Here is a 9,805-nt window from a genome sequence, read left to right as displayed (position 1 = left end):
GTCCACGGAGGGCTCCACCCACGAAGGGTCCACGAAGAAGCAACCTTGTCTATCCCACCTTGGTCATCGCCCACGAAGGACTTGCCTCACTAGCGGTAGATCTTCACGAAGTAGGCAATCTCCTTGCCCTTACAAACTCCTTGGTTCAACTCCACAATCTTGTCAGAGGCTCCCAAGTGACACCTAGCCAATCTAGGAGACACCACTCTCCAAGAAGTAACAAATGGTGTGTTGATGATGAACTCCTTGCTCTTGTGCTTCAAATGATAGTCTCCCCAACACTCAACTCTCTCTCACATGATTTGGATTTGGTGGAAAGAAGATTTGAGTGGAAAGCAACTTGGGGAAGGCTAGAGATCAAGATTCGTATGGTAGGAATGGAATATCTTGGCCTCAACACATGAGTAGGTGGTTCTCTCTCAGAAACAACAAGTTGGAAGTGTAGATTTGTTCTGATGGCTCTCTCCACGAATGAAGAGGAGGTGGAGGGGTATATATAGCCTCCACACAAAATCTAATCGTTACACACAACTTGCCAAACTCGGTGGGACCGAATTGGGAAACTCGGTCAGACCGATTTAGCAAATCTAGTGACCGTTAGGATTTTCGGTGGGACCGACATGCAACTCGGTAGGACCGATATGGTTAGGGTTAGGACATAACGTAATCTCGGCGAGACCGATTACACAAACTCGGTAGGACCGATTTTGGTAATAAGCTAACCAGAGAGTTGGTCAGGTAAACTCGGTGGGACCGGTTCGCTCATTTCGGTGGGACCGAAATGTTACGAAAAGGAAACAGGGAGTTTACATTGCAATCTCGGTGGGACCGATCGCTCATCTTGGTGGTACCGAAATGTTACGAAGGGAAATAGAGAGATTACAATCCCATCTCGGTGAGACCGGGATCCCTACCGGTGAGACCGATTTGCCTAGGGTTTGTGGCAGTGGCTATGACATCTGAACTCGGTGGCGCCGGATAGAAAGAATCGTGGGGCCGAGTTTGACTTTTGGTTTAGGTCATATGTGGATGTGGGAAAGTAGTTGAGGGTTTTGGAGCATATCACTAAGCACTATGGAGCAAGAAACTCATTAAGCAACACCTCATCCCTCCTTGATAGTATTGGCTTTTCCTATAGACTCAATGTGATCTTGGATCACTAAAATATAAAATGTAGAGTCTTGAGCTTTTGAGCTTGAGCCAATCCTTTTATCCTTAGCATTTTGAGGGGTCCACTTTTCTCATCCATGCCATGCCATTCATTGAGCTTTTCTTGAAATATTCATCCTGGAATAATGTTAGCTCAATGAGCTATATGTTGTTAGGAATTACCAAAACCACCTAGGGATAGTTGGACTTTCACCAGGTCACGGAGAAGCTCACCCGTACGAACTAAGTATTGTGGCGCGTCCAGATCACGCCGCAGCTAAGGGGAGCTGGCGTCTTCGGCTATGCCAACGGCAGCATGCCGGAGCCAGCCCGCTTCCTTCCTGGCAAGAACAAGGACGGCAAGGACTCCACCGAGCCCAACCCTCTCCACCCAATCTGAGTCCGGGAGGATCAACAAGTGCTCGGGTACCTGCTCAACAACCTCTCCAAAGAGTTACTGGTGCAGGTGACCGCGATCACCATGACACATGCGCTCTGGACAACCCTGGCGGCCATGTTCTCCTTGCAGCCGCTCAGCCGCGTCAACAACATCCAAACGACTTTGCTTCATGCGCAGAAGGGAACTAAGCCGGTCGCCACCTTCTTCGCCCACATGCCCGGCCTGGCTGATAAACTCGCCACGGCCGGCAAGCCGCTGCAAGACGACGAGATCGTCTCCTACATCATCCATGCGCAGGACATGGAGTACCAGCCTCTGGTGTTGGCCCTCGATGCCCACACCTCTCCCGTCTCCCTGGATGAGTTGTTCACCATGCTAAGCAACTTTGATCAGCGCATGGCACTCTACCAGGGTTCGGGCGGCTTCAAGTCATCTGCGAACGCCGCCTCTCGTGGCCACGACGGACCTCCACGCGGCAAGACCAGATCGGGTGGCGGTGGCAACTCCTCCAACAACACCACTCCTCACGCCGGCTGTTCCCCCTCCACCAACTCCAAGGGATGCGGCAGCGGTGGTGGCCGCGGCTCCAACCGAGTGCGCCCTGATGCGCCGCGCTGCCGGATCTGTGGCAAGCTCGGGCACAACTCCCGGGACTGCTGGTATCGCTATGACGAGGATGATGATGACTCCCAGGACGGGGACAAGGTGGCTACTGCTGCAGATAGCTCCTATGGCGTCGACACCAACTAGTACGTCGACAGTGGTGCCACCGAACACATCACCAGCGAACTTGAGAAGGTGACCATGCGGGAAAAATACCGCAGTAAGGACCAAATCCACACTGCTAATGGTGCAGGTATGAGGATTCGTCACATTGGTTATACAATTATTAAAACTCCCCATTGCAACTTCATCTTAGAAAAATATTGCTTGTCCCTAGTGCTAGTATGAATCTTCTTTCCGTTCATAGAATTGCCATTGACAATCATGTCTTCCTCGAGTTTCATCATTTTTTCTTTTTGATCAAGGATCAGGCAATGAAGAAAGTTTTTTATCGAGGTAGATGCATTCGAGGACTCTACCCGTCGATTCCGGAGCATCGGATATTCAATAAACATGCCTACGGTGTTGCCAAACTTTCGCCAACACGATGGCATGATCGATTAGGACATGCCTCTTTTTCTTTAGTTGAAAGATTGCTTAGGAAAAATAAGCTCCTGTTTGTTGGTGAGCACAATGTTGAAACAGTTTGTGATTCATGTCAACGTGCTAAGAGTCATCAGTTGCCATATCCAATATCAACTAGTGTGTCTACAAAACCTTTGCAATTATTTTTTTCCGATGTTTGGGGTCCTGCCCCTAGCTCCATTGGTAGACACACATATTACGTGAGTTTTATTGATGACTACAGCAAATACTCTTGGATCTATCTTCTTAAGAAAAGATCCAATGTCTTTCAAGTTTTCCAAAACTTCCAAGCTCTTGTTGAGCGCAAGTTTGACAGTAAGATCATTGTTGTCCAATCGGACTGGGCGGGAGTACAAAAAGTTAAAGTCTTTCTTCCAAAACCTTGGCATCTCTCATCACGTGTCATGTCCCCATGCTCACCAACAAAACGGTTCCGCAAAACGTAAGCATAGACACATTGTGCAGGTAGGACTAGCTCTCTTAGTCGGCGCCTCTATGCCTCTTAAATGTTGGGATGAGGCTTTTCTCACGGCTGTCCACATTATCAACATGCTTCCTAGTCGTGTCATCAATAATGAAAATCCAGTAGAAAGGTTACTTCATGTCAAACCCGACTACAAATCACTTCGCGTGTTTGGGTGTGCATGTTGGCCTAATCTTCACCCATACAACAATCGCAAACTCATGTTTCGCTCAAAGCAATGTGCTTTTCTTGGGTATAGTCCACTTCATAAAGGTGTTAAGTGCCTTGACATCTCCACTGGTCGTGTCTATATTTCTCGTGATGTGATCTTTGATGAAACAAAATTTCCTTTTGTTGATCTTCATCCTAATGCCGGCGCTAGACTACGTCAAGAAATACTTCTTTTTCCATCTCATCTATCCAGCCTTGATCACGGGGGAGAAAATAATTGTGCTGATCCGATGATGACTAACCCTCTTAACCATACCCATGAGCTTTGTGATGTTGGAGGAGAAAACAAGAGTGAAAACAGAGAATAAAATGATGCACAAATCACTTCCCAAATGCCATATTTCATGTGTCATGACGTGGGGGGCAAATCTGCCTTGGAATCCGCCGGATCCGCCTCGGGATCACCGCAGGAGCAGCAGTGCAGGCATTTTGCGCCGGGATCGGTGCGGACTGACGCGTCAGAGCCGACAACTGCGTCGCACGCCTGGGCAACTACCAGCGACTCCGCGTGCGCCACACAACCGACCGTAGCTGGAGGCGGCCCCGCACCTACTGGAGGTGGCCCCGCGCCCGCTCCGCCCCGCTCATCGCCTCACACCTGGCAGCCCCCAAGTGGCCAAAGCGGCGCGCGCTTCCCCGACAAGTCATGCTGCTACAAGCGGCGCGCTGAGCCGCAGAGAAGGGCGCTGGATCCGGTGCTGATTTGCACGGGCCCACGCAATCATTCGCCCATGATGAGCCGGTCAGCCGGCCAAGATCTTCTGCGGCCTCTACAACGCCTGGATCACGAGATGCAGTCACAGAAGATCCAGGAGAAGCACGAGACAAATCTGCCTCAGATGTCGCAGCGCCCAGAACTCATGTTCCTGCTTTGGGATCTTCTGCGCCAACTGATCCTGCTGCACTGTCACAACGAAGAACAAGACTACAACAAGGTGTGATCCAACCTGTTGATTATAAGCATATAACAAAATATGGCCTAGTTTGTTCCACGGGTGAACCAGGTGAGCCAAGCACCCTTGAGGAAGCACTTCGTGATGAAAAATGAAAAAAGGCAATGAAGGAAGAATTTTTGGCACTAGAGAAAAAATAACACGTGGCATCTAGTTCCTCCGCAACAAGGTTTAAATCTTATTGATTGCAAATGGGTCTTCAGAATAAAAAGGAAATCTGATGGAACCATTGACCGGTACAAGGCAAGACTTGTTGCCAAGGGTTTCAAGCAATGGTATGGAATAGACTATGATGATACTTTTAGTCCCGTTGTTAAAGTTGCAACCATACGTCTTGTTTTGTCCAGTGCTGTTTTCAGGGGATGGAATCTCAGACAACTAGATGTACAGAATGCGTTTCTGCATGGCGTTCTGAAAGAGGACGTATACATGAAACAACCTCCTGGGTTTGAGAATGAAAATGCACCCTCATTTGTATGCAAACTTGACAAAGCACTTTATGGGTTAAAGCAAGCACCAAGGGCGTGGTACTCACGTCTCTGCCATAAGATGCAAACACTTGGTTTTGTTCCTTCCAAGTTTGACACCTCATTGTTCATTTACAATAAATTGAACACATCCATATTTGTCCTCATTTATGTTGATGATATTATTGTTACAAGTTCATCTGATGAGGCAATAGCTGGATTGTTAAAAGATTTGAGTGCATATTTTGCTCTTAAGGATCTTGGAGATCTTCATTATTTCCTAGGGATTGAAGTGAAGAAACGTGATGATGGGCTTCATCTATCCCAGGAAAAATATGCCACTGATTTGGTAAAAAAGGCTGGCTTGCAAGGTTGTAAACCCTCACCCACTCCTTTATCAAGTTCTGAGAAACTGTCTCTTACAGAAGGTACACCTCTAAGTAAAGAAGACATCACTAAATACAGGAGCTTGGTAGGTGCACTGCAATACTTAACTTTGACAAGACCTGATATTTCTTTTGCTGTCAACAAAGTATGCCAGTTTCTTCATGCACCCACTATTGTTAATTGGACAGCTGCCAAACGTATAGTTAGATATGTCAAAAATACTTTGAGCATTGGTCTTAACTTCAGCAAGTCACCATCTACTTTTGTCAGTGCCTTCTCTGATTCTGATTGGGCAGGTAGCCTAGATGATAGGCGCTCCACTGGTAGGTTTGCGATATTTTTTGGTCCTAACTTGATATCATGGAGTGCAAGGAAACAGACAACAATGTCTAGATCCAGTACAGAGGCAGAATACAAAGCATTGGCAAATGAAACAACAGAAGTTATATGGGTTCAATCCATTCTTAAGGAACTTGGTGTGAGAAATACTCAAGCTCCATGTTTGTGGTGTGACAATCTTGGTGCTACCTATCTATCTGCTAATCATGTGTTTCATGCCATAACAAAACACATAGAGATAGATTTCCACTTTGTCAGAAAAAGGGTTGCTAATAAGCAACTTGATATTCGGTTTGTGCACTCTAGAGATCAAGTTGCAGATGGATTCACCAAAGCTTTGCCCACGCGGAGTTTTGAAGACTTCAAGCATAATCTCAACTTGATGAAGTTGTGATTAAGGGAGGGTGTTAAACGTAGCATTATACCTGACATAGGGATAGATAGAGATAGATGTTTAAGTGCTTCGGTGCATAGATAGCTTAGCTTATCTCTTGTAAACCGAATCCTTTATTCTCTCTTATCCCTTCTCCTCCAAGTATGTAATCTCAAGAACTTGTATCCGCTGTCAGGGATGTGCGCCCCTGCCTATAAACATGCACGGCGCCCCCTCATACGAGGGTAAGACGCTTTCCGCCTATCGCACAAACCGTGGATTAGACCACCAGTTGGAACAATGAAAGTTAATGTAGACAAAGCGGTGGGGAGATATGGAGATAGAGGAGCAGCGCTTGTGATTTGTTGGGATCGTCTTGGTAACTGCTTGGGCTCTTCATCAATTACTTTTATGGGTGTGACAGATGTATCAACTTTAGAAGCACTGCCTTATCGTGAGGCTTTGGCATTAACACTTGATTTGAATATCACTCGGGTGATTATTTCTTCAGACATCGCCACGGTGGTCAAGGACATTGAAGCAAACCAAGGTGGGAAACATGCAGCTATTATTCAAGAAATTCGAGCTACTTGTGGAGAGTTTTGGAGTGTAAATTTATACACGAGAGAAGGTCTAGAAACTTCGAGGCCGATAGTATAGGCTTTGGCAGGCATGTCTGGTTCTTTCAACTATATGATATTGTAACGGTTTGTTGAACTTGTTTTTATAAAGAGTCCTACCCTAAAAAGATGTAGGCATACCAGCCGGGGGCTGACTCTCCCAATGATCGATTCGTTTGCTCCAACCTCGTGGCCAGCTTTAGAAGGTTCAACACTTTTCCCCTCGAAGAAAAAAAAGAAGGTTCAGCACTTCAACTTGGGGATCATTGACCAAAGGAATAGAACGAAGGGGGTCGAAAATAAAAAGTGCGCCGTTGCCGGGGATCGAACCCGGGTCACCCGCGTGACAGGCGGGAATACTTACCACTATACTACAACGACTCTGACGTGCAAATATATAATTTAGTTTATATTACCTGAAACTTACGTAGTAGCAACAGTACTGTAGAATTTACTCCAGTTTATATCAATAGACTTTGCTAGGTAGCATGATGATTCCTGCAACCATACTTCCAACAGCCAACTGTTCTGCGCAAGAGCCAAAGTTGTTTAGTAAGTATTATTTGCCCTAGAATGTTAGACGAGTATTCTTACAGTAGATATGATCATAAGAGTCCACACACGTTGGAAATGTTGAAGCCAAAAGATAATTATCCATGTACCCAGAAAGTTGCTGGAATGCAAATATGCAGACAGGTGCGATTATGCATGCAGGCATTGTCTGACGGAACAAAATGAGGTCAGAATTATTTTCCATAACTTTATAAGAGCAGCCAATCCAATACCTATGTACTACATTTCCTGACAACAGTAAAGATTATCTGTGGGCAGTGCACAATTTGCTGAATCATTTTCCACTTACAACACCAATGCCTGTATTAAACAACGAAAATGCTAAGAGACATCCCTAAGGGCAATGCACGAAAACAAGAAAAACATCTAGCACGCATGGCAGCTCTTCCTGCAAGTGCCATAGTAGTCTGAACTGCCAATCATAAACACAGGATTCTTTTCGCATTCGCCGGCAGCGGCCCAACTGACACAGTTACCATCTTCATCGGTGCAATCATCATCCTCGGATGCCGGCGAAGGTTTTGATTTATCGATCTTGCTTGCATACATATGTTTTATGGCAAGCCATTTCTCCCCTTCGACGGCAGGACAGAACTCGTACTGACTGTCCTTGTCGGCGACTCCGTCAGGCCTTGAATTGAACAGCAGAACTGCGTTGCCCTTGACAGGTTTCACTGCATAACCAGCACATTCAGAAGGTGCCCTTTCCTTGGCTTGAGTATCCTTCAGCTGAGCACACATATTATATACAGATTATTATCTCCTTTTCACTTTTCAGTCAAGGAAACTACATATCAATGTCACTGTGACTAGTCATTCTGATAAGGACTTCTTTTTTTTCAAAATGACAAGGACTTCTTCTCACAAGTAAGACTGTGTGATAATGTCATTACCTTAGATCTGGGGAAAACAGTTTCACCACCTTGCTTGATATCAGAAAGATACATCAAAATGGTAACAAGCCTATTGGCACCACTGCTCGATTGAGTTTCTTCCTTGTTAGGGTCACTTTGGTTTGCTCCATACTTCAAAATCTGCATGCTCTCCCCATGCTCTGAGACAACTAAGAATGTCAACAGCCAGACACCTAGCAAGCAAGGTTACACAGAATTACAAAAGAGTAATTGCAAGGAACAAGCAATACCTTTTGGAATAAAACTCCATAATGATATCCTATCTTCAATCTTCGAAACAACTATGTCCTTCAAAAGGAGTACAAAACATCATTTAGAAGTAGAACAGTCCAGGGCTTAGTAGTAGTAGACCCTAATTTGATATACCTCAATTTATAAAAGTTTAACATCTACTACTATATATCCAAAAGAATGTGCACTTTCTTCACAGATTGCAATATCAAGAAAAACAATAACTGTGACCTCATTTAGTTACATATGTGTTTATTCACAGGTAACACACAGCTAAGCATTAACTTACAGATGATATGGTAGAAGATACTTAAATAGAGGGATTCAAGGTTTGTTTAATTTTATTTTTCTCTGTCTACATTTCTGCATGGTTAGCAAAGAGCCAGTCATGAAAATATCATGAAAGCAGTATGTATGCTCACCTTGCTATCAGCCAGGCTAAATATGAGGCCTGCATCAATATTGTTCTGGGAAATATTTGTAGCACCATCATTAACAAGTACAGATGACCCTATCTTACCATGTGCCTGCAAGAATGAAAACATGACCTTCAATAACATGATGCAAGTCGTTTTTTATAAATAACCTGAATGCAAGGACTGAGCTGTGATACGGATGATGGGAATATTACCATAGATACTAAGTGGTCACACTCCATGTGAGAGAGAAAACCTTCATACAAGAAGACCCTAAATTAAGGTAAGAAACTTGGGATTTGTCCATATAAAAAGAAGCGAGCATCTGAGAACATACACAACTATAAGAGTATAAGTAGTTAAGTACAGAAGATCTTTCATGCGCCACACAATTTTTTTATAGAAAATGCACCACAAACTCATGGTAACAAATGCTTAACTGCCAGTACAGAAGAAAATCAACTGAGATGTTGTCTATCGTCCAGCAAAAAAGGTACACATCATAATGAGGTGACGAGACAAACCTTGGATGCCACGAGAGTCGCTTTGATTTTGAAGGGTCAAAATCAACATGTGAGCTTGGGGTAAATGAACCATTTGTGGAGTTCAGTAATTTTGGTTGCGTAATATCCAGACCAAACCTGAAAAGGGTAAAGATTGGATTGCACATTAATATCTTCCATGAAGGGAAAATCATATAATTGTAATTTACTTTCGGGAACTGGGCATCGACCAGTTGGCTAGAAGCACGTGTGCGGGTGCACGCCCAGCCTACCACCCGCGTTCGAGCCCTGTGCTCCGCAGGGGGTGCCTCATGGTTATTTTCTAATTTAAAAAGCCACAAACATTTAGTGCACGTTCGAGTAAAAAAGGTAATTTACTTTCTCACTAGAATTGCCTTGGCTCTTTCTGTAGCTGATGCTAAATTTGCATTCTACTTCAGTGGCAATTGATAAGACTAAATGGACAAGGTAAACTGTGTGATCATCAAAGTATTTCACTCAAGCTTCAGGCCAACAAGTAACCTAATGTCAGTTCGATAGAAGCACATGTGCGCGGGTGCACAGCCAGCCCACCACCAGCGTTCGACCGCTGTGGTTC

At 44.8% G+C, this 9,805-nt stretch overlaps 1 protein-coding gene and 1 non-coding gene across 3 annotated transcripts in view; both read right to left on the bottom strand.

The window, feature by feature from the left end:
- Positions 1 to 6,879: 6,879 nt before the first annotated feature.
- On the bottom strand, positions 6,880 to 6,951 carry TRNAD-GUC. The gene has a single exon. It is a non-coding gene; the product is annotated as a tRNA-Asp (tRNA).
- A 354-nt stretch (positions 6,952 to 7,305) lies between these two features.
- The window catches only part of LOC119275273 (probable prolyl 4-hydroxylase 7), a 3,358-nt gene continuing 858 nt past the window's right edge, over positions 7,306 to 9,805 (bottom strand). Inside the window, exons 2-8 of one of the 2 annotated variants that reach the window (XM_037556087.1) lie at positions 9,438 to 9,529; positions 9,229 to 9,345; positions 8,920 to 8,960; positions 8,711 to 8,815; positions 8,288 to 8,345; positions 8,037 to 8,197; positions 7,306 to 7,872 (exon numbers count right to left, since the gene is read on the bottom strand). In XM_037556087.1, the coding sequence (XP_037411984.1) occupies positions 7,510 to 7,872; positions 8,037 to 8,197; positions 8,288 to 8,345; positions 8,711 to 8,815; positions 8,920 to 8,960; positions 9,229 to 9,301 (801 nt within the window). In that variant the 5' untranslated portion in view covers positions 9,302 to 9,345; positions 9,438 to 9,529 and the 3' untranslated portion in view covers positions 7,306 to 7,509. Of the gene's footprint in view, positions 7,873 to 8,036; positions 8,198 to 8,287; positions 8,346 to 8,710; positions 8,816 to 8,919; positions 8,978 to 9,228; positions 9,346 to 9,437; positions 9,530 to 9,805 lie in introns of both variants that reach the window. The other variant, XM_037556086.1, reaches the window with a different exon arrangement.

This window comes from Triticum dicoccoides, chromosome 3B (genome assembly GCF_002162155.2).
Source record: "Triticum dicoccoides isolate Atlit2015 ecotype Zavitan chromosome 3B, WEW_v2.0, whole genome shotgun sequence".
NCBI lineage: Eukaryota > Viridiplantae > Streptophyta > Magnoliopsida > Poales > Poaceae > Triticum > Triticum dicoccoides.
The sequence above is the reverse complement of the archived record's forward strand: the minus strand, read 5'-3'. Positions and strand labels throughout refer to the sequence as shown.